Below are 26,207 nucleotides of genomic sequence, written 5' to 3'. Positions count from 1 at the left end.
CACAGGTTATCTTAGTGATACCTACAGATTTTTAATACATAGTATTTTAATGATCAGCCATCATTGCCTTTTTCTAAACAATAAAGATTAGCTGCTTTTTTTTTTTTTTGTAATAAACATATCTTAGTTTGTCTAGAATGGGAAACAAATTATGTAAGTTCAAAAAGTGTCCATCATCAGCTACTTTTACAACCAGGTATTCCAGGTACCTCATATTTGAGGTATTAAGAATGCACTAAAATACTGCTTTGTTTTGCCCTTTCAGATAGTATAGAAAAACTTGTTGTAGAGAACCTGAGGAGGAGCAAGGGGAATATGGGGGACAAAGATGCTTTCCCTTACAGTTGTACAACCCATCATATGCTGTGTCTCATGGGGGGAAAAAAGGGCTACAATTGTAAGTAGTAAAACCTGTGAGCTTCTCAAGCTCCTAAATAGCAAGTTGAAAAGACACAGCAAAAAAACCTGCCTAGGATTCAATGGCTTCCTAAACTTTCAGTGAAAAGTTGGCTGGGCCTGTACTGAAATTAGGTTCCACTTCTGTAATGTAAAAGCAAGGTTCTTGTTCTGGTGATCTTTTTACAAAGAAACAGAACATTATGGTTTATTGCTGTGCCCTAACAAATTAGTATTTTTGCTTATGCATGTAAGTAGCCAATAGAAAGATTTAAGTCTTGAATGTAACGAACTGGCACATTTTCTTTATACTAAAATACTGGCAATATTTATTGAGAATACCAGAATAAAATAGCAACAAAACACAACTTCAGCAAAGCAGCCATTAGCACTAACACCACACATGATTTTTTTAATATAGGCAGCCCTTCAACTCAAATTTTTAACTTAATTTTGTTCTACAAAATGCTTCCCTTGCTCCCTTTTCTAATTACTTAATGTTTTCTTATTACTTTCAGATTTTTTTAAGGTATAGGTTTTTTCTTGTTCAATATACAGTTAACTAAATAGCCACAATTTTAAAAGCATCCCAACACAATTTATTTAGTTTGAAGTTACAATATTTACACAAAACAAAAACTAAAGTACATCCCTGCCAACCAGTCTCAGAATTCTTTTGATTGTAGGTAGGCTTACAGTCAACAAGCCTCTTCAAAATACCTTGATTTTCCACAGTGCTGTTCATTATTTTCCTGTTCTGCTTGCCTCTATTTGAGGTATAAACAAAAATGAACACATTTGAAAACACATTTTCTGGCTAATAAAATTATATTTGTAAGGCATATATGTATATGTATACAGTTGCAAACACCCACGGTCAAACAAACACGTTATCTACCCCCATACACACACAGACACAGCCTTTCAGTGAATCCTGTAATGAGACATCGGCTTTAGTCAACACTTCCGTAACAGCATGTTAAGGGCTGTTACCTTTATTGCAGCTCATTATCATATCCTTTCCCTTCACAGTTCTGTCTTAAGTCAGACTTAGGCCTACATAACTTTACTCTTTTACAGCATTCATGAGTACAGGCACCACCAAATAGGTAAAGTGATCTCACTTGTGAAGATCTAAAAGCATAACTGTATGCAGAAAGAAAGTAGCAACAGAACAGCTGTTGTGAATAGGTAAGGGGAGGCAATGATAATACACTGCAATTCAGTAATGTGTACTACATGTGTAGGCTCTTTCAGTGCAAATATCTATCTGCAAATATAGAACCAGATATCACCTTGCTGGCTTGCCTTGGATGGCTGGTTGTAAAGTTAATCAAGTGTGGGGAAGTCACAATGACAAAGCAAGTTTGGGGTTGTAGTCCATGCATTAGGGCAGTTTGGAAAAAAACTTGAGGAGAACTGAGGTTGGCAGAAAAAAACCCAGGACAATAGCTAGTGAAAGATGCAGTCAAAGCCTAGCAAGGAGCAACATTTCCATGTCTGGATGGTATAGATGATACGCAGCATAAACTTGCACAAAATGACAGTGACTAGTGGAAGCTCTGGAAGAAGAAAGAATGCAACATAAAAGCATTTCGGTAGACACATTTTATACACAATGAAAAGGGTTAAAATCTCCAAAAAGTGGTTCACTGAGTGTTTGTTGCAGAGGGTGTGCATATGAAACAAATTTTGTATACAGAATGGACTGAAGGCAGAACTCTATAAGGATGCTATAGCAGATGGGGATACAGGGAGCTTGAGGATGACAATGCAGTTGAATTCTAAAAATAATAACAGAACAGAACTCTCAAGAGGCATTTAACTCTCAAAAGGTATTTAACTCCTCAGGAGATGAGGTAGGAAGGTCCTGCCACCTAGTAGGTGCTAATTTAGCTCCCTCTATTATAGATGGCCCCTTCTGAGGCTGAAATGTTTCATCAAGCACTCTTTCTACAGGAGCCCTTCTGTGGATGTAATTGGGGGGGGGGCACTGCAGCTTTTCAGAAACATTATAAGTGGAAATGAAAGGCTGACAGCTATAGTTCTACTTCTGTAAACTGTGGATCCATCCCCTAATATTATGCAACATCCTTCCTTTCTACATACGTGCACATACCTGCTCCCCTGGAACAAATGGAAGCAGCTAACTCCTCTGAAAGTGTTCATTCCAACAGCCCACCCTCCCTGTCCTTTGCTGTATCTCAGCTAGCCTTTCCAAGAGCTTATTATCTCCTTCAATCTGGCCAGCCCTCTTTTGATCCTCCTGTGCAAGAGATAACAAGTTTGTATTATCTCATATGAATCTTTACTGGGCTGCCTCTCATAGTTGTTATGTTGCCCTATTCATTGACCATACATACATATATTTTAAAAAACCCACCACCTTCTCATTTTCTGCAGTCGGTCACACGCAAAGTCACCACATTCTCTTGCTGTTCTCTGTCACTACTTCCTTGTTCTCCTTCTCCCAGCGCTCCTATTTATATATGCATATAAACTAACAAGATAGGAAAGCAGGAACACATTCGATTTATTTTTTTTCCTGTCCTTACCCTTGCTATTGCTACTTTCATTTGGTGACTCAAAAGCCCCCTGCTCTGCATTTACCTGAAGACTTCATTACCACCTGAGGCATTATCATGGCACAGACTTAGGGGTACCATTACCTAAATCTTGCCCAGGTTAAAATGCTGGGTCTGTGCATGTGGAGGCTTATTATCCACATGAGATCTTGCTTAAGGCAGGGTGAAGCCTAAAGTGAAAACAAGTCTTACAAAGTTATTCAGCCTCAAATCCCTTCACCCAGCTTTTCCTCTATCAGCATCCCCCAATAAACCCTAAAACAGCTTTTGTTGGGGAGAGCACTGCAAATGTGCACTGCTTTGTAGAAGCAACAGAAATAGGAAAAATGTTTCAGACTTGCAGAGACAGGAAGGGGAGTCCTCATTTCAGAGCTACCTAACCACTGTGCAGCAGTATTTTCCTGTTTACCTGCCAAACTAGTCATATTGTGCCTCAACTCACAGTAAGTGAACTGCAACTTTGTTTATGGGGTTTTCTGTTCACAAAAGCATGAACCTGGATCAAAATCTTCCTTCATCTATTTTAGCTCAAGCTTCATCAGAAGTCAAATTCATTTGAAAATACAGTAATTCAACACGTTCACTTTTTGAGATATTAACTAGCTACAGTTTTAAAACATCTAGTGATAAGGAGGACTGGAACTTCCCCAACAGGATCTCTGCAAATGCTTCATGCTGATAGCAGCTCCCATTTCTCTTATTTTTGTTCAATTTATTGTTTAAATAGTTGAAGATGCTTATTAGCAGTTTTTCAGTTTAAAAAAAAAAATCCCATCTTGGTGTTAAAAAAAACCCACCATCAAAATTCTTGACTGAAGTGTGGGGGTGCAATAATTTTAAAAATGCGTACCAAATTCTAGCTTGTTCTTGCAAATCAAATACTCAACAAGACCAACATTATCACAGCTCTTAGTTCACTGTTTGCAACTATGACAGAATAGGCTAAATACTGCACAGTTCCCATCTTTGCCAGAGCCATTTGTTCATGGCCACAGGACTTTCATCTTGTCAAAGACTAGCTTCTGATGTCATAGCAAGAGTATCTATGATACCTTCCAGTGATACCACCAGTCAAATTTGTAATATAGTTCGTTTTCCTTCATATTTGAGCTTAGAAAGGCAAAGACAGACAATCAGATGATACTTTTTTTACTGCATATAAGCATTCCATAACAGGAATAGTTCACTTGGACCTAAACACTCAATTTTACATTTCATTTTGCAAACCTGGAACTGTAGACACGTTTCTTGTAGTTTCTGGTAAGAACGAGTGTATGTATTTACATTACTACTTTCAGATCTGACTATATTCAAAACTGAATGGAAGACTGATTCATTTAGCTCACCTCCCTCAAAAATTGTTATTACTATAAACAACAACAACAAAAATTCATAAATCAATCAAGGTGGATTTTGGTTCTGGGTGTTTTCCTCCTGCCAAATACAATAGAGGAAGCATTCATTCAGTAGGATTGCACTTGCAGCAAACTGAAGTATGATGCAAAGACAGACATTACTTTTAAAAGGGCTGCCAGCTGTTTAATTATTTCTAAAAAATACGCAGTTCATAAAAATAAAGCCTTCTAAGGAAGGCAGATATCAACTGCAGCACAGACCAGCTAAGCAGTTTAGCCCACATTCAACAGGACAGCAACAGAACACAGTGTCTTCTCTCCAGTCTCTTCCTTAACCCCAGGAAATGTAGGAAAGAAGTGACTGCCTTGGTGACAGTCTTATTGTACAAAAGTCATGCCCATCACCATTAGAAAAAAACCTACACAAACAGCAGAGTATTGTCACGTCCTAATTTCTCAGGACCACGACTCAGGTTCGCCAATTCCCAGGTCAGCATTAAGGTGAAATGACACCAGGGACCCTCCAACTCACAGAACTCAACTTTTCGCTCACAAGAACTGGCATGAAACTACGTCAGTAAGCCGTGTAACACGTGCTAACGATACGACACCAAACACATACTACAGGCCTTGCTTACTTAGGGATCAATTCAGGGAAGAAAATAAGGAGAGCCCTCCCGTCGGGCCAGGAGCTTCGGAGCAGACCCCCTCGCTTTCCAGACTCCTTCTCAGAAAGGAGCCCGGGGGTGGCTGGATCTGCTCCTCGTCCCAGACTTGGCCAACGGTTTATGTCTAAGAGACGGGGGGGGGGGGGGGAGTCACCACCGTTGGGTCCCACGATGATGGCGAACATCCTCCGGTGAGGGGCGCGCACCCCGCTCCTCAGGTGTGTGCCTCTTGCCGTCTACTTCCCGCCCTCGATCGCGCCAGTCACGTCCCTCGAGGCCTTATGTAACTTTTGATCTTGTGCGCAGGCGCCGCCGGGTGGCAGTGGTCGCGAAGGGTCCCCTCGGGCGGCCGTCCGCCCTCTCCTCCAATCAATTTTGGCCGGCCTCTGGCCATATATGGTGAGCGGCCCCGCCCAGCGTCTCAGAACACGGCCCGGCCCGGCCCAGCGGCTTGTCCCCGGCGGTGCGTCGTTGCTCTGCAGGGCCTGCCCCGCCGCAGCGTTTGAGACGCGAACTCTTTCAGTCCGTCACAAGAACGCACCAGCACTATTGCATGGCCTGCTGATCAGAAGTCATTCCTCTCTTAGCTTCCCACGATTGCCTCCTTCCTAGCCTTCGCAGCTGGTTTTATGGCTTTGTTACAGTTGCCACAGCCTCCCATCTTCTGAACTTGACTTCCTAGTCTTAATTTCTTGTGTCCATGCTGTGCTCACTGTTATACCTGGACATTCCAAACAATCTCAGATTGTGACATGCCTAAGTTTTGCTGATAGGCGCTCAGTAGTTTAACAAACCACGCTGTGATCTGCTTACACCATGCCTGTCCAGCTGCTATCAGTCACACCAAGAGAAACTGCTTTCTCTTCTGCTCTCTCACAAGCTGATATAAGTAAGGATTCCAAAAGGGACATCTTATAGACCAAAACCAGGATGAAAGTGTAAGAAGGAGTCCTTCAGCTGGCTGTAAGCACCTGTGTTTCCACTGCTAAAGACATTAAAAACTACTATAAGATCTGATACCTCCCTCAGACTGATTTCAGGAGAAGGAAATACACAGGAGTGATATTCCAACTATGCAACCACTTACAATCCATTGCAAGGCAGACAGAAGCTGATGCAAAAACCCAGTACGGGTATTCCAGTCACTTTAGCAAAAATTATACAGATGGACTTTTCACAGAAGACGACAGCTCCACAAAGAGCAACTTTGCAGAGAAGCTAGAACAGTTCCAAAGTGAGGTTGAAGTTTATATGCCTTGTCTTCAGCTGTGTTGTGGCAGCACTCATGACAAATCACTGGTGGTACTCAGGAAGGCACTCCCACTAATATAAATGAACTTGATAGCAATGAATCATCAAAACATGCATCTTAAAAAAAAAAAAAAAAAAAAGGCAATTTTTCTGTTCTGACTTGACAATGTCCTGTAATGAAAGACTGTCTTTGGATTTGTCACTTGTTTACAAGCACTTCAGTTTATTTTTTAAATGCTTTTAATAGTCCCCAAAGTTGATACTTTTACAGTGTTCCAGGCAGCCAATCAGAAGTCTTCCAGAAGCATTACTACCAAGATCAGAGTCTAGGCTAACATCTTCCATGAGTCAGTTTGTTTTCAAGAAAGGCAGTGAGTTTAACGGGCTGGGGCGGGGTGCGGAGGAGGGTGTAAAAGGAGGCAGTTACCTGACAGAACTTCATAATGAGATTGGCAATAGACAGACTCATCCTAGTGGAAAGTCTTCCATAACCAGCACATTTTACATTAAACTTAGTTTTAGGCCTCCAGTTGCTGAATGAGGGCAGTGACATGGGTTTGCAGAAAGCCCTGTTAACTGCAAAAAGGACCCATGGTGTAAACCAGCCAAAAACGATGACTCCATTTCACCACTGATCCTCAGTACAAAGTATTTTAAGAGCAGCAAGGGGTAACCTGCAGTGTACTGCACAGGAAGTGGCAGGTTTTTTCCCTGCCAAATGTTAATAGATACGCCTCTTCACTACAACCCTAAAATTAAGTAATAACTGAACTTACTATCTGGGGACACGTAGCAATTTCAACTGCTTAAAATCATCTGAAATTGGGAAACAATGTCACTGCTCAGGGCGACTCCTGACTGTTAACATTTAAGGGAACCTGGGTGCCTGAAAGACTCCTTTGCCATTGTGGGGAAAGAAGCTTTTCAATAATATTCCAAAACAGAGTACTACCTTATTTTATGCTAAGGCAGGAATTTCAGAAAAAGTCCATGTTGAATGCCATGCAGCAAAAGCACAATACTCTAAGAAGCACTATGATTTAATAGTGAAAAATCTGACGGTTACCAGAAAAATATCTGGAGACATCAGCTGTGCATCAGGGAAAGACAAACTGTATTTTGTTAATGAACAAAAATGTATTTTGCTAATCAGTTTCAGGTTTGGATCTACACAACTGGTGGCAGGTCAAACAAGGCACAGATCAGTGCTTGGAATTCCTGCCCCCTTTTTTTTAAAAAAAAAAAAAAAAAAAAAAAAAAAAAAAAGAGGTCCACTCCATTCAGACAGAACAGCCACCTGTAGATTTAAGAAAGTGGACAGTATGCACCACATAAGCTTTTATCCTGCTGTGCTGAAGATTCCATTAGCTGGACTCCCCACTTCTCTGCGCTTTTATCCCAAAGACCTGGTGTCTGCAGGATCTTTATGACTAGTTCCTCAAAGGCATGTTGCACTCCATCTTGTGTCTTGGCACTGGTCTCTGGTGGAGGGGGAAGAAAGGGGGGGGAAAGTATTTTATCTTATTTGCAGGGAGTATTCCACTTTGTAAGAAGTTCTTTTGGGACCAGAGAGAAGATATAATTTTTTTAATGAGTGAACCTCCTCTCCATTCTCCCTTAAAGGCACACCTAAGTTGAATATGATAAACAGAAATGCATCCCAGTCTGAAGCACCTCATTTTTCCACCTAAAAAAATTCCACAGCTCCCCATTCTCTCCCTAATGGAGAAACAGAAATTGTTCTCAGGTTGTGATAGTAAATCTACAAGATAATTATTCCATAACTACGCTGGGAAATAAAGACTGCAGAGGGAGTTACATGTTTTCCTCTCTGAGTTTGTTCCAGTTCCTTCTGAAAATCTTTTCAAGAAGCTTCACTTAAAAGGAACTTAAAAAAAAAAAAAAACACAAAAACCAAAAAAACAAACCCACAATTCGTTCCCCATCTTTCTCTCTTCACAATGTACATTTTATTGTTGGTCTAAGAATACTGTCTTTTATGTAGCTGCAACAGAAACTTGGAAACAAAAAAGAGATTACCCAAGATCCTCGCTGACATCAGTCAGGAGAAAAATTTCAGTCTTCTCAGTTCTGAATTAAAAAATCCTGCTAGTTTCAAAAGAATATAAAATTCATGCCTACACATTATATGAAGTAAATCTCTTTCAGAGAAAAGTACTTCCAATTGCAGTCAATGCAGAGCATCTGTGAAAAAAAAAAAGTTAAAACCTACATCCATGCGTATGAACTAATGCAGCAAAAGGAACCCATGTTAATTAGGTACTAAAAAAAAAAGTAAGTCAACATATCAACCTGAAATACAATTGTATGCTTCATTCACACTCAGCAATAGCAAAATAAAGATATGAATATACAAGTTTTTGGCACAGTGTTACATACCTATAAAAAGCAGAGAGCGTTTCCTAGCAAACTGGAGTCCTTCTCTTCTCTCTACTTCACGATCAGGCTGCAGAGATGAATGAAGAACATGACTAAAAAAAGCTACACTTGCCATTTTAGGAAGTCCCTGTAAAAGAACCACTGCAGAAGTGAAATTTTGCTGAAAAGAAAAAGGTCTATAAAACCATGTAGTAATCAGCAATTGGATTTTCCCACTCTACAGACAGCTTACTGCTAAGCAGGCTGTTAGAGGGTCAAATTGAACAGTAGCAACATCAAATCAGCAGGAAATGAATGTGTTGCTATCTTCTGAATCAACTAGGAGCAAGATATATGCCAGAAAGGACGTTTCAGTAGTCAAATACCTGAAAAGGCATATCAAAGGATCTGAAAATTGAGATTTGGAAGGGGGCAGAAGAGAACCTAGTTCAGGATAGCCACACTGGAAACCTTTTGTAGTAAAGCAAGAGTGAAACGTGTCACTATGGAACAGGCATCTAAGATATGTCAAAACACTCCAGAAACGTACAGCAACCAGTCCACCTCACACCCACACAGATGCATACTCTATAGCCATCCGAAGAGCTGAATTCTCCTTCCCCACCACCTGTCCAAAACACAGTCTGGTCAAAAAGAAAGCAGCAGTTGTGCTACTGCGCTGCAGTGAAAGTCAATGGTATACAACAGTTTTTAGGCAGAACCTCTCACTATCTTAAGAGAATCTCTCTCATCAATTGCATTTCTCCAGGAGGGTTTCCATTAAAATCTTTAACAAGATCTGCTTCTAAAATGACATAGTAAGTGGAGCCTGCCCAACCTAGGTTCCTCAGTTACAAAGCATACCACTGCCTCAGACAACAGATGTGTTAGTTTCAGCACTTATCTCACATTTATACTCTATCATGACTGAGTAATCTGTGGAAGAGTGTAAGAAGATGCATTTCTAAACTGACCTTATCGGTTTTATTGCCAACTAACATCTTCACAGTGTTGCTTTTGGTATACATTTCCAGCTCATTCAGCCAGCTCTCTAGTCCTGCGAAAGTGTCTTTTCTTGTAACATCATACACTGGTAACAGAGGAAAAGGAGCTTAACAGCTGTAGAGTCTTGAACAATGTTTACTTCATTATGACAGAACTTAGGCCCTACTAGCTAACTACTGCCCCCCCCCCCCAAGCAGTATTAGGGAATTACACAAATACATGTCAACCATATCCTTTTCCCAGAGCTCGAACACACTGGCTGTGCTCACTCAAAAGTCACTAGGGATTACAGAACACGAGCATCTCCGCAATAGATCTGCAACTGGAAATCAGACTTACCAGTTGAAATCTTATAACTGTTACTAGTTCTGAATTGGGCCACAGAGAGTATTTTAAAATAGGTATTTTGTCACCTCATTTAACGTATAACTACATGCATGCACTGCTGCTAAAAACACATTCTGAGTAAAAAGTGACTTTTGGTCACTGGTAACTTCATAACTGCATTCACTTAATCACTAACGTTTAAAAAGCTGCATCATAGTCAGAAAGAGTATTTTGTACAGCAAGGTGCTCAACCTTCACAACCCCCGAGAATGAGTCCCTTCTTTTTCTAATTGCTGTTGTCACACAGAGAGGGACTAGCCACCTATTACTTGTGCTACAAACCTCATGTCTTAACAGTAATCACATCAATAGTTTCTGGAAAAAAAGGTAAAAACATCACTGGGGGGGGGGGGGCAACCAACACAAACAACCCCAATTTGCCTGATTACCAGAAACTCACCAAAGTAATAACTACAAAGCTAATAATTCATCCACTCAACAGTTTGCTGTGACATCTCTGTATTTTTTATTTAAAATATTTTGAAGCAGCATTATTTCCTGCCAGTGGTTTTGCACACTCAGCACTTGAGTTAATGATGCAGTAATGTTGTAAAAAACATAATTGTTCCTCTGATTCTCTCAGACAACCTCCTTTTGTAAAGACATGCACGTTTAGGTAGTAATAAAGACCACACTTTTTGTAATCATGTTTTTCTTCCATATACCTCCTACCTAAAACAACCCCTTGAGCTCCTCGGTAATAACTGGGAGTCAGTGTTCTAAAGCGCTCCTGTCCTGCTGTGTCCTACAGAGGAAAAAAAAAAAAACCAACAACAAAAAAACAAACAAAACCCAACACACACCACACACACAAAATCAAATATATTTAGAACAAAAAAGGTATTTTAAACTACACAAGATAAAGTCAAATTTTTCCTGACCAGTAAGTATATGTGAAACTGCAAGACAACAGAATGAGGGAAGCAGTCAGAAAACGTTAGCAACAGAAAACAGATAAAGAGGGGTGGAAAAGCATGGAGAGGACTTGACTGAAGGTTAAAGCGGTAAGCACAGACACCTGTAACATGAGTGAAACAAGAAGAAAGTCAGTGGGACTCATGAGAAATACATAAAAGACTACTGCTGCAAGCCAAGCAGCTAGGCTTAATCAGGTAACAATCAGCTGAACTGAACGAGGTGAGGAATAACTGGTTTTCCAGGGAGAGGCACTGCAGGAAAGGAGACACAGTGGTTCCAAAAATCTCCCTTTGCTCCTCCACAGCAGGAAAGGAGAAACCAGTTAGAAAGAACTACTTCAAGTTTGCTAAGACTCTAAGCAGGTAAGAAATTTAAAATCAGTAGTTTCATTCAATTATTACTGCAGTATGTCACACTTATTCTCACAAATCTTTGAAATAGCTCCTAAACACAATACGAAATTCAAAACCCCTCAGAACAAACTATAAGGAGGCAAAAGAATTACACAAATACAATTTTTACCAAAAAAATTTATTTAAAGTTATGTACAGATTACAATAGACAGACTAACAGCTATGTTGTAATTTATTTCTTCTTTGTTAAAAAAAAGAAAGAAACTGAAATTGACAATATATTAATTCAGGTCACAGTTACTAAAGAGATTGTACTCTTAGGCATCTATGCACACATGGACACTAAAGCAGAAGCCTCTTTTTGACCCTGATGCACGGTACCTGCATTAAAGCTTTTATTCAACATCATACAACTGCACGGGTTTTTACCCCCTAATTAGCAGTTTCTCCCGATACAGACTGCTGCAAAAGTGCCTTTTCCAGCTATACAACTTGTGCAAGTTCTGGCCTTGCTTTTGATTTCACAGCAAGGAGACACACCCCTGTGTGATTATTAGTGCAAACATATCTTGGTTACTCTCAGCAAAGCTTCTGCTTTGTGTGCAGCATGTTCAGAATACAGCCGATACATATGCTCACTGGCTAGAGCAAGTGTGACTTTATCACTCTTGCTCTGCATTCTGTACACAGTGTGAATGAAAACAAGAAAATAATTCAAGTTTTGGCATTTATATTACTTCTGTTAATACCAGCCCAAGGCACATTTGTGCTCTCTTTCCAATAGTCCCAATTACTTAATTAGTAATGGCATGTTCTTTCTCAAATAGCTGTGACCATACACATAAAATCTCTTCCTTCTAGGGCCCTTTCATTCCGTTTAGGAGAATAAATGTGGTGCTTTAATATTATAAATAATCCTGATCACACAGCTGCAAATCTGATTTCCCAGTTTGCAGGGGCTGGAAATACAGCATCAGGAAGTTCAAGACAAATGCTCAAGTCTTCCAGTAACTCTGAACCAACTTTTAAATAGTTCAGGACCAAGTATATTTTTTTTCCAATATTTTAACCACAATAAATCATCTGGACTGCTTCTGGTATAGTATACGCACAGAGTCACCACGCAGCCCCTACAGGAAGTCATGCAACTCATCACCCAGGACATAGCTTTTCTACGGTTTACTCAACTTCAGTGCTTGCCCGTCTTGGGAGCGCTTCTGGGTCATACAGGCATGAAATGCCTGCCTTTCTTGTAAGGCCACATCTTCGCAAGTCTAACACTTTACAAAGGATTTGAGAAACCCAGTTGTATAAGTGCAGGAAAGAGCAGTCAAAATCTCTACTAGAATTGAAGGAAGTCCCAAACCTAAAGCAATGAAGCATTTACCAGTGTTTTGAAAGAACCTTGTCTGCAACTACTGTTGTACGATCACGACAGACACTCATTCTACATGCATTTGCATCGTAAGTACACAATCTCAACATGCAGAAGACTTTAGCAAGGGGGACGGGGGGAAGGAAGAGGGAAAAAAAAAACCACAAAAAGAAGCTCTTGAAGTTTTCACACCTGTCGAGAACAAAACCTACCCATATTGCGAGCTGTACTGCATGGCCGTCTACGACCATTTTCTTCACTTTAAAATCAACACCTAAGACATAAGAAGGGAAGGCTTGTCAGAATGAACTGGCGAACGCATCCCCCCCCCCCCATCCCCACCAGGGCGCGCCCGCCCCCCCTCGCAGCCGGCTGTCGTCCCCCCCACCCCCCCGCAACAGCGCCCGCCCGCCACGTGCCCCGCGATCCTGGCTCCTCGCCGCTGCCTCTCGCCGATGGGACCCAACCGGAAACAAGCGAAAAGGTCCCCAGCTCGGGGGCGGGCGGATCCCGGACTCACCGATGGTGGGCTTCAGGCACGGCTCAAACGCACCGTCGGTGAACCTCAGCAAGAGGCTGTGTGGAAAGCAACCGAGAACTCAGCCCAGTGTCGAGAGCACCCCGCCCGCACGGCCCGCGCGGCCCGCACCTGGACTTCCCCACAGCGCTGTCTCCGACCAGAAGCAGCTTCAGGGTGAGGCCTGCAGCATCCATCCCCCGCGCTGCACGGGTCCGGAGCCGCCCGTGGCGGAGGCCGCCGGGCCGGGCCGATCGAAGCGGAGAGGGGGCTCAGCGCAGCCCTCACAGAACGGCGCGCTGCTCCAGACCTGACCCTGCCGGGCGCCGCCGGCAGAACCAGCTGACGCGACTCCGCCTATCAGGCGGCGGCCGGTGCCGGGCGGGGCGGGGCGGGAGCGGGCCAGGCCCGAGCTGCTGCGCCAAGGGGCCCTCTGGCTGGTCGTCGGGGCTCGGCGCGGGCCTGGCCATGTCCGACTACCGGATCTCGGTGGAGGAGCTGAACGACCTTCTGGCTAATGGGAGCGGCTGCTACAGCCTCCCCAGCGCGCACAGCAACGAGGTGGTGCCGCGCATCCACGTGGGGAACGCGTGAGTGCGCCGGGCCGGGGCCGAGGCCGAGGCGGGCGGCTCGGTGGAGGAGGGGGGCCGCGTCTGTCAGCCTGCGAGCGGTGTTCCCCTCGGCACGGGAGTGCGGAGGCTGGGGCAGGCCGTGCTGCAGGGTGGTGAGGCGCAGGGCGTTCGCCGGGTAGCCGCCTGACCGGGAGTTTGAGCCGGAGGAAGCGAGGCTGCGGGGCGGAATCTGCTGGGTCTGTGCGGGCCCCGGGCGGCCCTCCGGCGCCCGGCCGCGGGTGCGCAGCCCGAGGGTCTCGAGCTCCGGGGAGCTGTCAGCCGGGAGGCCTGGGGCTGCAAGGTCCGAGCAGCCTGGCAGCACGCTGCCCGGGGCTCCTGCTGGTGCCTGAGGCGGCAGTGACGAGGCACAGCTCGTAAATGGCATCTGCTGAAATGTTCAGTACCCTGGTGAAGTCCCAAATCTAACCTAAAACAGAGCTGAAACAAGGTTAAAACTAGTTAAGTTGCTTAAGAATGAAACACACCCGCTCAGTCGTCTCAGCTCTGGGCTTTTTTTTCTGCTGATATTCCCTACTCTTGCTAACAAGTTGTGATTGTCCTCACAGACGAGGGAGGAGAGACGAGGTGCCGTGAGGGTACATACCGTGAGGTATGTACGATATCATCTGTAGAAGCCCGATCACAACACCAGTGTAATAACCGTGTGTCAGATGATGGAATAAGCTGAAACATGAAGAACAGGCAAAGTAGCCATAATAGATCTTGGTTTAACCATATGCAAAATGACCTAAAGGAAGCAAGACTTCAATAGGAGTCACCACCCCTGTCTGTGATTGGTCAGATTTATGTTTCTGCACTCTAAGCCCTAAAAAACCTCAGTCTAATTAAGTATTCATGCACATGATGGGAGCCAGAGCGATACAGGTATGGCTATGATGAAAGCCATTAAATGGGGAAAAGTGTTCAGGGTTCACCAATAGCACTTCTTTTCTCAGTTGTATGATGTTTATTCTTTGCACCATGATTATGATTTCAGTTATCTGTTCCAATCCTGTCATATCCTGCTGATTCTCTTTCCCTTTTTTGTCCACCTTTGTACACTTAATCTGGGGACTTTTTGATACATGTGTAGTATACTGGATCCCTGTTCTTATTTGAAGCTTTTAACTCCTAAAGAAATGTAAGTCAAACCCATAGGTTTTCATTAACTTTCTCCTAAGCCAAACCAAATGATGTTTGTCACTGCCGGTTGATGCAGGACATGCGCGTCTAGAGATGGGACTGAAATTATTATCTCAATGGCCAATCTGACATCTGACAGCCACCTTCTCCTTCATATTTTTAGCAGTTACCTGGAAGAAATGAAGTCGTAGCCTGCAAGGTGATTTGTGTAGTAAATAATTAAAAAATAACTTTGAAGATAGTTGGCTACTACAGAGTAGTTTTCATTGTTCAGTAGTTGATTTTAATTATACAGTATGGACTTTAATACATTCAGATGCAAGGTTGTCTAGGAACAGAGAATGCATGTGTAAGTCGCAGGATGGAAAATGTCTGTCTCGTGGAAAGCTTTACCACTGAGAAGGGCTTTTAATGTAATGATTGACAACTGAAAATATCTGGAGCACCAGTGCAGTTTGTAGCATAAGAACAGTTTAACTGTTAGTTGAACTAACAGACAATGTGCAATTCTACTGTCAGTGTTTTTAAAAGGATGCTGAAAAATTGTGGAGGACAGCTAGAGGCAAGAAATAATTTTGTGGGCTGAAAAAGCTATTTCACAGTGGGAACAGACAACCTACTTAATTTATCAAGACTTAGTAGGCAATAATATCTTTGAAGCATCCACAGAGTGTTAAGATAATGCTGAGGTCTAGCTGAATGGATGAATGTCTATTAAGATTCCATAACTGCAGGGTGAACTTTGATATTCTCAAACTGGAAATAATACTAATTCTTAAGAGGATTTTTTGTATCAGGTGGGGTTGTGGTATACTGCATTGTAAGTAGTATTTGCTATATTAGTTGTCATTCTGAAAGAATTTGAAACTGTGCAGATCTGTTCTCATGCCATTTCCAGCTACATGTCCCTCTTTTGTACTCTCCTTATGTAAAGGTAAGGCTGAAGAGAGACCTGTTTTTCTGACTTGACTCCTTCACCTATGAACCGCTGAGGAAATGAACCTCCTTTGTACTCAGCCTCTCAGGCTTTGTGCATATGGGAGTCCAACCGTGTGCAAGGCATCAATAAAGCTTTTACTACTGTGTGCAAGAAATAATGCATAGCTCGCTTTGGGGCCTGTATTTGCAGTTCATTAGCCTGTCTTGGTCTGTTCTAGCATCTGCACACAGCTTGGTATACATCTCATGTTTGAAGCTGTCCTGGTGCAGTGCAGTGCATCTGATTGGTGCTCACCTCATATCTCGGTTTTGGCCTTTGTTGCACAAATCTCCTTACTCAATCTCTGAAGAGTCATTGGAAGCACTTTGCACTGGGCTACAGGGAAGTCCAGCAAGGCAATATAGCAGGAGAACAAAGTAACACGGTCATTTGATCTGACATTCAAATCTCTGCTTTGACTTGGATGGATCAAACCTTCCTGCAATATAGGGCCACAGTTATGACTACAAACAGCAGAGGTTTTATAACAGTAAGAATTCACAGAGTAGCCACATCTGTAGAGTTTTAACATGGGGGGATTGGAATCCCAATACATGGCATAAAAGCAGTAGAATTTGAACAGGAACTCCCAGGAAAGAATTAGAACGTCCATGTGAGATTCAGAAACTTCAGTTGGAAACCTTTTAGAATATTTTGCATGGGGTGCTGCTGTCTCTCCTTAAGAGTAACTCATCTTTAGATAAAAATGACAATGCAGAGACATTCAGGTGGATGAAATTAAATTGGGTCAGAGTGTAGAATAACAATTTATCTGTCAAATGACTTCAAGTTACAGGCAGAGCCAAAGTACTGGATCTTCCATGCAATACATGAAAGACATAATTAATGAAAACACAGAGGTAAAACGATAAAACAGAATATTTTAAAAATAATGGTTTTGCATATTACAGTAGACAGTTCTAACCTCTCAAGAAGATTAGACAAGATTTGTGAAGACGAGTAAAAATGTAATATCACTAAAACAAGAATCATCACATAGGTGACAGACTAGCACAATTATATATTTTTCAAGCAATAACAAAATAAAAATTCAGGATACACTGGAAGTACAAATCATTTTATATTTCTGTACAAGTCAAGATGTCTTTCACTGGAAGTATAAATAATTTTCTATTTCTGTACAAGTCAAGATGTGTTTCAGTGTAACATCTTAATCAGTGACCAGGACAATTGAACAGAATGCATCTTTATCAGGGTTGCAGATGACACCAAAATGGAGCAGTCAGCACACTGGAGGGTAGGGTTTTTATTCAGAGCAACTGTGTCTTGTCAAAACCAGTGTTTAGCAGGCTTAGCTTTCCGAACTACTGGCTAAGGGAATCTGTTTGTGGTTTTTTTCACAGGCTATTGGAAGCCTGTAACAATTGAAGCCATGCCTCCAGAACTGTATTTGGTAAAAAGGTTCTGGTTATGAATACCCAATGTGAGTTTTCTGTCTGCTTTAATGTGTGTGGGTAACCCATGAAGCAATTCTTTGTTCTTAATGTGCTAGAAGTGCAGGCATGTTGTAAGGAGTTTGAAAGGCATTCTCCCAAAATTAAGATTAAATTTAGTGACTGTAAGGGAAGAAGTGGTGATGAAACAATTTTGCATGAACATAACAGTGGAAATTAAAATGTGTTAATGTGCTGGCATTTTTTGCCATTAAGGACTTGGTTTATTTGCTTATAATCCCATATGGCAATACTTTATAGCCTCATGTACCCTTAATTGCTGATGCATGGTTCTCTAAGACCTGTGTTTTGTGGCTGGTAGAATTGTTCACCTCTGTTCAAAAGAAACACTTCTTACTAGTGTTACTCGCAGGACGAGGAATTCTCAGTCTTCCATACTGAGAACAAACAAGATTCTGTGATTTTTCTTAGGGAAATGGAAGAAGCTGATGTTAGCATCTCTCTGCTATTTGGAGGACCTAGCATTTCAACATTGAACATGATGCAGCTGGACCGAAATGTTAAGGATGGGAGAGATCCAAGGACTGTTTGGAAAGGGAGAAGAAAATGGCATACAAATACTCTCTTTTTCACCTCTAGCTGTGTTAAGAAAATCATCTATAAAATCTGCAAAAATCATTCACTGGGAATGAGTGTGCCTCCAGAGGAGCCAGTCTGTGTCGCCAGATTCAACCATGATTCCAGGACACAAGTTCCTATTGATCCTGACCACTATCAGATATATACTGATCTATATACTATATACTTAAACCATATACTCACCGCACTAAGCGTAAGAACTCACAGCTGAATTAACACTTTTTCTTATAGCCTTGCAGTGTAGGATTTACTTTTGTGTTGCAAGCAGAATTCCCCAGGCACTGATACTTGTCCCCTGGCACAGATGATGTCCTGCCAGATGGAAAATCTGTCAAAATTTGTTTGGGTAATGAAGTCTTTACAAATATTTGGCTCATTGCCATAGTTGTTTGGCACAGACAGCAGAAAATGTAGGCGCTTTACTCATGCATGAGGATTCATCTGCTTACACTACAGTTTAAGGGGTAAACAGTCATTAGGAGAAAAGGAACGCTCTAGATGTTCATGTATAGCCTTGAGTTACGTGAAAATTGAGAGTGAATGCGCTCAGAGATTCATACAGATATAAACCAACTAATTTGGGTACTTATTTTAACTTTTTTAGAATAGTTAAGTGTCCAACCAAAACCCTTAGGTGCATTGCCATCTCTTAAACACTTGTCCAAAAAGATACTGTACAAATGCTTATCTGGAGCTCAGCTTAACGTTAAGACTCCTCATATTTGCAATTTATGACTTGAGCCGTAGGGAGATTTTCCAAAAGATTTCTGTTTCCGCATCCAGTTAGACACATAGTGAAAGCTGCCTTTAAAAACAATAAAGGGATTTATGTCTGGTTAGGCTACCTCTTTTCACAAAGTGTGCAGGAACTGAGTTATCTTTCAACTAAAGCCTTCTGTCACATTCTGCTAATGTTGACCAGTGGGCTCAGATTTTACTAGGAGATCACATGGTGTGCTAAAACATACGTTTGGTTCTTTTCTTCCCAGGAAAGTGAGGCAAATATTGGGACTGACATATGGAAATAATCAGACTCAGAATGAAAAGTAGTGGGTTTACGACAAAAAGGAGTCAATGGTCTGTCTCCTCATATTATTTAATGGTTATCTCCTCTTACTATAGATTGCGTTCCAGTGCACAAGCAGAGATTTGTGCATGATCAGTTGTGTTACTAAGCAGATGGATTGTTTGTCATTGTACAACCTGGAGCTTTTATCAGAGCTTATGGCATTATTACTGGATCTAATTCATTGTCATCATCAAGCCTGAAATGCATGATTATTATGTATCATCCTGCTCAATTGTTCACTAATAGGGTAGGGTGCTCTTTTAGCCACTTAAAGATGGAAGCAAGTGGTTTTGCTACAATTATTTGATAGAACTGAGGAGCTGGAAAGGGCTTAGCTGACCTGAAAGTACTGAATACTTTCTTAAGCATTTAAGCATCTTAAACATCACTCATCTGGATTCTTTTCCATTCAGATACTGATTTCAACTAAGACACTAAAAATTATAATACTTGTGATGAAAACACTGAGTGGCAAAGACTGAATTATGTTGCTATGTTGCTGGCCTTTGGATAGCCTTGCCAGATGTTTCCATGACTTCAAAGATGTTGAATAGCACAGGGACAGAGGACTACAACTCATAGGTGTCTTCAGATGAGACCTTTGGAGATGCAGGAACATTTACTCATAGTTACTTTCTGTCTTCCTGTGGCCTGAGAAGAAGCCACTGCTGTTTCACAGTGGTTAAAATTGCCCCCTAAAATGTCTGTCTGGACTGTCTCCTAGAGTAGCAAGTACTGCTTACCTAGCCCTGCAACACTGGTAGCTGGCAGTAGAGGCTTTTTGTAACTGGTTTTTAAATTATCTTATGTAGATAACGGTTAATCTTAGAAGTGACTATCCTGGGCTTTCTGTTATCTCCAGTATTTTCTTACTTTGGTCAGAATTTTATGTTCAGAAAGAGTTACAATTTTATGCCATAGTAGGGTCTAACAGATTAAGTTTCATGTGTTTCATGTCAACTCTGCTTGGTTGTGAGCCAAAAAAGTAGTGTTCTGTCATGCACAAGTAGTGACTATGGCTTTAAATATTTCTGTGAATTTATAATCTGTAGCTAAATCACTTCTGGGCACAGTATATTGAGCATCTATTAACAGAAAAATCAAAGGGTTTGGTTATCAATACCTTCTGGGGACATCATAAATACTGAGATGATTCACCAAGTTCTAATCATTTTCTTGACACTTTTTATCATACAGGTTCATAGCCAAGAACATTATGAGGCTGCAGCGTCTGGGGATAACCCATGTTCTGAATGCAGCAGAGGGGAAGTCATTCATGCATGTGAACACTAATGCAGAGTTCTATGAAGGCACAGGCATCAGATACCATGGCATTAAAGCTAATGATACACAAGAATTTAACCTCAGTCGCTATTTTGAGGAGGCAGCTGATTTTATTGAGAAAGCACTTTCCCAGAAGGATGGTAAGGCAAACTGGAATATCTTTCTACCATGTTTTCTGTGCACTACGCATGTTTCTTAGCAATTTATTTTACTGCTTAAAATGGTTCTTTGCTCAGATTATCAGCTGAACAACCAAGTCAGGCATTCAGATCAAGGCTCTGGGTCAAAGACACCAGAATACACAATAAGATATCTTAATCATCTGTCTATACATGTAGTTCTCCAGCATATGGCAAATGGAAGTCTGTCACTGTAGGGGTGACTTTGAAAAGTGAAACAGCTGCTGCATCCTGTAATAGTGCCTTTCTGGGAAGACGTGTTCTTATTTTTCCTTAGAAGTGGTAAATCATATAAAAAAGTCAAAAACATAAATTCAGGATCTAAAAGTTGTTCTAGGACACTAGAAATTGTAAATTAAAGGCAGAAGTGATACAAGTAATGCATTGCTGAAGAGTACTCACATAACCTGCTATATGTTGGGTTTTTTCCAAATGTACAGTAAGGATAGAGACTGTGGCCTTACAATTTTTATTACTTTAAGTCATTAAATTATTTTATGTGATTATTACCTCTTTATTCCCTAGGTTTACAGGAAGGCTGGAGATGATATTTGCAGTGTTGTTGATTGCCACATTTCTCTAGTGTGTTTCCTCAGAGCAGAAATCATAGGACATAGTGCAGTGGGCCAGACAGTGTTTGTTGTTGTCTGGCTATTTCAGCATACCAGTTATTTCTACAGATGCTTAATTTCTTTCTTGCTTCATGACTAAACATGAAAGAGGAGGAACGAGAACTCCCACAATTCTAGAGGTTCTTTCTTTGAAATGGGCAAAAGGGTTACTAGAGCTGTGATGTGCTTTTGACAGATGGAAAGAAATTTTACCTCCAGTTTGGTGGAGTACGAAAAATTCTAAAAATGGAAATGCAACTCTTCCAGTTAGCATTGTGACTCACTGAAACAGGTTGCAGTAGGAAAGAAGAGTTTAACAGTGCCAGCTGTACCATGACTGTCCCTACTCAGTTTGATCTAAACAGTTGCAGTCAATCTGAATTTACAGTAGCAGTTCTATTTGCTGATTCTTTCAGTCTTAGTAGTTGTCTACCATGCCTGCCACTGTTTTCTTACTATGGTAAACAAAGAGGAACTTTGTAGCTGGGTGATGCTGGAGCCAGTTTTAAGACTAGCTCGCTACTGAAATTTGATAGGTTTTTTTTTTACATTGAAGTGTAGAGTAAGGACAGTGAAAAGGGATGCAGTAGCATTTTCCTTCAATTTCATTTGAGCTTGTAGTTGCATGAAATTCTGGAAGGCAGGTCTGGTATACTAAAGGTCTGGAAGGCAGCCCTTAAGACACTGCCTGTCACAGTGGAAAGCTAGAAACCCTTTAGCTTCTGCTCATTTGCAGAGGGGAAGTCAATTCTCTTCCACATATATGATGAAGAATCTCTAAATCTTGCTAATTTATGGCTATGGGCTCTCAAGAAATGTTGAGAATTAATTGTTTTAGCTTTTAATTCACTACTGATTAGAGATTTGCCTTTAGCTGAGAAGCCCCTGCAGCTGAAGGCAAATGTGGTAACGGGATTTCTGTTGCTGTGGTTCAAAGCAAGTTGTGGTTATGATGAAAATGTGTGTGTATGGGTCATCTCTTCTCTTGTCCCGGAAAAAAATTTACTCTGGAGAGTAGCCTGGGGCCATATCTCCCACTGCATTTGGTAAGGGGAAAACTTTTGTGTCTGGAAAAGCAGGTCAAAGAGGAAGCAGCTGAGAAGCAATAAAACCACATTAGATTTCTCAAAGAGACCAGTGGCCTGCTTTATTATCATTGGATACCTACCTACAGGATTTACCTATGTGGTGGGTTAACCTTGGCTGGATGCCAGGTGCCCACCAAGCTGCTGTATCACTCCCCCTGCTCAGCTGAACGGGGGAAGAAAAATATGATGAAAGGCTCATGGGTCGAGTTAAGGCCAGGGAGATCACTCAGCAATTACTGCCATGGGCAAAACAGACTCAACTTGGGGAAATTAATTTAATTTATTACCAATCAAATCAGAGTAGGGTAAGGAGAAATAAAAGCAAATCTTGAAACACCTTCCCCCCACCCCTCCCTTTTTTCTGGGCTCAACTCCACTCCCGGTTTTCTCCACCTTCTCCCCCCAGCAGCACAGGGGGACGGGGAATGGGGGTTTGGGTGAGTTCATCCCATGTTGTCTCTGCCGCTCCTTCCTCCTCAGGGGGAGGACTCCTCACTCTTGCCCTGCTGCAGCGTGGGGTCCCTCCCACAGGAGACAGTCCTCCACAAACTTCTCCAAAGTGAGTCCTTCCCATGGGCTGCAGTTCTTCATGAACTGATCCAGCATGGGTCCCTTCTACGGGCTGCAGTCCTTCAGGCACAGACTGCTCCAGTGTGGGTCCCCCGCAGGGTTGCAAGTCCTGCCAGCAAACCTGCTCCAGCATGGACTCCTCTCTCCACGGGGCCACAGGTCCTGCCAGGAGCCTGCTGCAGCATGGGCTTCCCATGGGGTCACAGCCTCCTTTGGGCATCCACCTGCTCCGGCGTGGGGTCCTCCATGGGCTGCAGGTGGATATCTGCTCCACCGTGGACCTCCCTGGGCTGCAGGGGGGCAGCCTTCCTCACCATGGTCTTCCCCACGGGCTGCAGGGGAATCTCTGCTCTGGTGCCTGGAGCACCTCCTCCCCGTCCTTCTTCACTGACCTTGGAGTCTACAGAGTTGTTTCGCTCACATATTCTCACTCCCCTCTCCCAGCTGCTGTTGCATAGCAGGTTTTTTCCCCTTCTTAAATATGTTATCACAGAGGTGCTACTACCATCACTGATGGGCTCAGCTTTGGTCAGCAGCGGGTTCATCTTGGAGCCGGCTGGCACTGGCTCTGTTGGACAGGGGGGAAGCTTCTGGCATCTTCTCACAGAAGCCACCCCTGTAGCCCCCCACACACTACCAAAACCTTGCCCTGCAAACCCAATACAACCCAACAATATGTAGAATGAGTTCCCTAATGAGTTAGCTGGAAGCATTTTATTGGTGCTGGTGTAGGTGTGATTAGATGGTTCTGCTTCTTGCTGCTGTACAGTCAGCAGTTTCATTTACTTGAGTGTTAATGTGTCTTCATAAATAGCCAGAGATGTAACCAGGTATAATCCAATATGGAGTTAGCATAGGAATTGGCAGCAATGCAGCAAAAAGGCTGGATGTCTTTGAAGAGATGCAATATATGACAAACAGCATATTTCTCTGTCTTCGGTGTATTTTAAACTTTGCATCATTTATTTGTGCTCTTTGGTACTAGTCATCTTTAGGGGCAAGGCTTATTCTAAACCACAAAAGATCGGAGAAGTGTAGTAAATAGACACAGTTTGACTTTTTGTAATATTGTAGCAAATATGCTTTAGTGTGAATGTTTGAGATATAACCTTTTTTTTTGTGCATTATCCTTGATGACAGACTGTGTAGCTACTAACAGTGTTAGCACCTTTCTTCCAAGTTCTACGTGTCTTCTGTAGCATTCAGAATTTACAGTTCTCAAGCTGCTGAAGGACTAATATTATTACACTTTATATCCTAGCTATTTCATGTTGCTTTTCAAACATATATTCCAGTATAACCCAAAGTATGACCTGTCTTCCTTGCAGGACAAGTGTTTGTGCATTGCCGTGAGGGCTACAGCCGTTCTCCTACACTGGTCATCGCCTACCTCATGCTTCGCCAGAATATGGATGTCAAGTCTGCATTGAGCACTGTCCGGCAGAAGCGAGAGATTGGCCCCAATGATGGCTTTCTAAGGCAGCTTTGCCAGCTCAATGAGCAATTAGTGAAGGAGGGCAAACTGAAGCCTTAGAACAGAGCACCGTAGTATTTTTTGAAGTTTCTCAAACCGTCAGAGGACATCTTAGGTGCTTTAGATTCCCAAACCCCAACTACCAAGCTAAATCACATAATATGAGGGAGACAGAATTCCTGCTCTTGTCTAAGGAAAGCATCTATCTTTCTCGAACTCTGGGTCTGTCTTTCAAGATGGCACAAAATTGTGTCACTGTTTGGAGCTGTTGCAATAAAGAGGTGTTTTTAGAGGGTAACTCCAGCGATAACAGCTGTCTTCACATGTATTTCAGAGCCCCCTGCAGGCTCTGTAGCATATGTGGTTTGCATTGACGTTGAGCGTGATTCATTCAAGCCTTTTCTTGTATCCCACCAGAGCACCATTTTCTGAGAGCCCCAACACATCTCTGCGCTCACTCTTAATTGAAGTACTGTATTTTCTAAAGCTTCTTTTTTGTGCACACAGGTGCCTGAAGTTAGTGTAGGAGCTTCAAGGAATGGAGAAGCATATATACAAATGCACAGATGCACTTGCTTGTACAATGAAGTGTATGCAGTGTTGTGTTTAGTGTGGATTTATGCAATACACAGTGTGTGGTAGTAAAGCCATTCAGAGCCCAATCTTGATGCACACTGTATTTCCAAGAGAATTTGTACCTCTTGCTGTTGTGATTGACACAAAATAGTCTGATATTAAGTGCTCTTTTATTTTTGTTTTGAAGTCATACTAGAAAAAATGCCAAGAGCAAATGTCAAGGAAAAAACTTGAACAAGGAAGAAATAATGTCTGTATTTAGGAGTGCTTGTACTGGATGTATGATAAAGTCCTAAGTATCAGAATATAATGGCTCCCAAGGCTTATATTGAATTACAGCGTCTCTCCCTTCTTTACTATCACTGTTAATTAACACAGAATGGAATGAGCACATATACAGATTACTTCCAGTAGGGCAGCACAGGTGTGCTTACAAAGCAGTTTGCAGACGTGCGCTCCTGACTTCTTGGATTGCTTGCATGGTGTTCATTAAATAGAAATGAGCATTGTTACGTACCACATGGAATAGGAAACATTTCCTTTCTATTAAAATAAATGAGGTCTTGACTCTGTTTGACATACAGATGAAATGAGTCATTGCAATGTTGAGAAAGGAGCTGTGTTTACAGTATGCCTGGCTAGTGTGTAAACGTGTACCTGTCGGTTATAGCACTGTATTAACGCACTGCAAACTCGGAATTGTTGGTTAAACTAACAGAACCTGAGATGTATGTGTTCCCTTTTTATCTGTGCTTTAATGTAGTTGTAGATTGAAAATCTTAACACTATTTTAAACAGAAACACTTGTATTCATAATACATGTAAGCCCAGATCTAGTTTTGTATATTCAGTTCACTAGTCAAAAATCACAAAGGACATACATTGGTTTACTTCTAGTTGTTGGGGTTGTGTGGTTTGAGGGGGTGGGAGTGGTGGTGGGTAATTCTGTATAGCTGGATAAGACAACGCTATAAACTGATTTTAAAAATTGAGCTCTAAGACAGTATATCCTCTATTTTGAGTTACTGATAGGTGACTCAGTAATGAAACCATTTCCAGCTCTGCTTTTAGAGTAAGCTAAAAATAGAATCTCAGACTGCTGCTCCGTTAATGGATCATACCCTTCCTCTTTTAGTCTTATCTTGCTGTTTAAGTACAGTAATGTTGCAAATTCCTCTGCCTATTTTAGCTGGACAAGAAGAGCTTGTATGCCTCTAATCCATAATAATACACCGTGTACTTCTAAATTTCTCTTCCTGATTGTAGAAGGAATGATCATATAAAAACAGGAATGAGAGCTTTCTTTCCATGTAATATGAAATTGAGAAAGTATTGGAAGAAATACATCTTTTTATTCTCCTGAAGTTGCTGCACAGTTGT

At 41.9% G+C, this 26,207-nt stretch overlaps 3 protein-coding genes across 4 annotated transcripts; 1 reads left to right on the top strand and 2 right to left on the bottom strand.

The window, feature by feature from the left end:
- Window positions 1-112: 112 nt before the first annotated feature.
- CFAP97D1 (CFAP97 domain containing 1) lies at window positions 113-6,724 on the bottom strand. Its single transcript, XM_052785858.1, has 5 exons — window positions 6,683-6,724; window positions 5,593-5,707; window positions 2,548-2,691; window positions 2,149-2,180; window positions 113-1,210 (listed from the first exon to the last, which is right to left on the bottom strand). The coding sequence occupies exons 1-5, from the start codon at window positions 6,722-6,724 to the stop codon at window positions 959-961; spliced, it is 585 nt and encodes a 194-aa protein (XP_052641818.1). The 3' UTR covers window positions 113-958.
- Window positions 6,725-7,279: 555 nt separating this feature from the next.
- On the bottom strand, window positions 7,280-13,511 carry LOC128141054 (ras-related protein Rab-18-B-like). The gene is made up of 7 exons (XM_052785617.1): window positions 13,322-13,511; window positions 13,193-13,248; window positions 12,885-12,946; window positions 10,699-10,771; window positions 9,609-9,724; window positions 8,656-8,722; window positions 7,280-7,736 (listed from the first exon to the last, which is right to left on the bottom strand). The coding sequence occupies exons 1-7, from the start codon at window positions 13,384-13,386 to the stop codon at window positions 7,561-7,563; spliced, it is 615 nt and encodes a 204-aa protein (XP_052641577.1). The 5' UTR covers window positions 13,387-13,511; the 3' UTR covers window positions 7,280-7,560.
- A 56-nt stretch (window positions 13,512-13,567) lies between these two features.
- DUSP3 (dual specificity phosphatase 3) lies at window positions 13,568-25,404 on the top strand. Of its 2 annotated transcripts, none has more exons than XM_052785618.1 (3): window positions 13,568-13,779; window positions 20,243-20,469; window positions 24,106-25,404. In XM_052785618.1, exons 1-3 carry the CDS (start codon window positions 13,658-13,660, stop codon window positions 24,309-24,311), a joined length of 555 nt encoding a protein of 184 aa, XP_052641578.1. In that variant the 5' UTR covers window positions 13,568-13,657; the 3' UTR covers window positions 24,312-25,404. The 2 variants fall into 2 exon arrangements, with proteins under 2 accessions (XP_052641578.1, XP_052641579.1); XM_052785619.1 differs by having other exon boundaries at window positions 13,586-13,750.
- The last annotated feature ends 803 nt before the right edge of the window (window positions 25,405-26,207 follow it).

The sequence above is a fragment of the Harpia harpyja genome, chromosome 4 (genome assembly GCF_026419915.1).
Source record: "Harpia harpyja isolate bHarHar1 chromosome 4, bHarHar1 primary haplotype, whole genome shotgun sequence".
Lineage (NCBI taxonomy): Eukaryota > Metazoa > Chordata > Aves > Accipitriformes > Accipitridae > Harpia > Harpia harpyja.
The sequence above is the reverse complement of the archived record's forward strand: the minus strand, read 5'-3'. Positions and strand labels throughout refer to the sequence as shown.

Excerpts from the sequence above, each read along its gene's own strand:
- CFAP97D1 (XM_052785858.1), bottom strand. The coding sequence starts at position 6,724 with ATGAGTCTGTCTATTGCCAATCTCATTATGAAGTTCTGTCAG. Across the intron at positions 5,708-6,682 it reads TCATTATGAAGTTCTGTCAG|CATGGACACAAGAAATTAAG; the intron begins GTAACTGCCTCC and ends CAGTGAGCACAG. Across the intron at positions 1,211-2,148 it reads TTGTCATCCTCAAGCTCCCT|GAAAATGTGTTTTCAAATGT; the intron begins GTATCCCCATCT and ends TTTTATTAGCCA.
- LOC128141054 (XM_052785617.1), bottom strand. The coding sequence starts at position 13,386 with ATGGATGCTGCAGGCCTCACCCTGAAGCTGCTTCTGGTCGGAGACAGC. Across the intron at positions 13,249-13,321 it reads AGCGCTGTGGGGAAGTCCAG|CCTCTTGCTGAGGTTCACCG; the intron begins GTGCGGGCCGCG and ends CTTTCCACACAG. Across the intron at positions 7,737-8,655 it reads ACGCTCTCTGCTTTTTATAG|AGACCAGTGCCAAGACACAA; the intron begins GTATGTAACACT and ends CCCCTCCACCAG.
- DUSP3 (XM_052785618.1), top strand. The coding sequence starts at position 13,658 with ATGTCCGACTACCGGATCTCGGTGGAGGAGCTGAACGACCTTCTGGCT. Across the intron at positions 13,780-20,242 it reads CGCATCCACGTGGGGAACGC|GTTCATAGCCAAGAACATTA; the intron begins GTGAGTGCGCCG and ends TTTATCATACAG. Across the intron at positions 20,470-24,105 it reads AGCACTTTCCCAGAAGGATG|GACAAGTGTTTGTGCATTGC; the intron begins GTAAGGCAAACT and ends TCTTCCTTGCAG.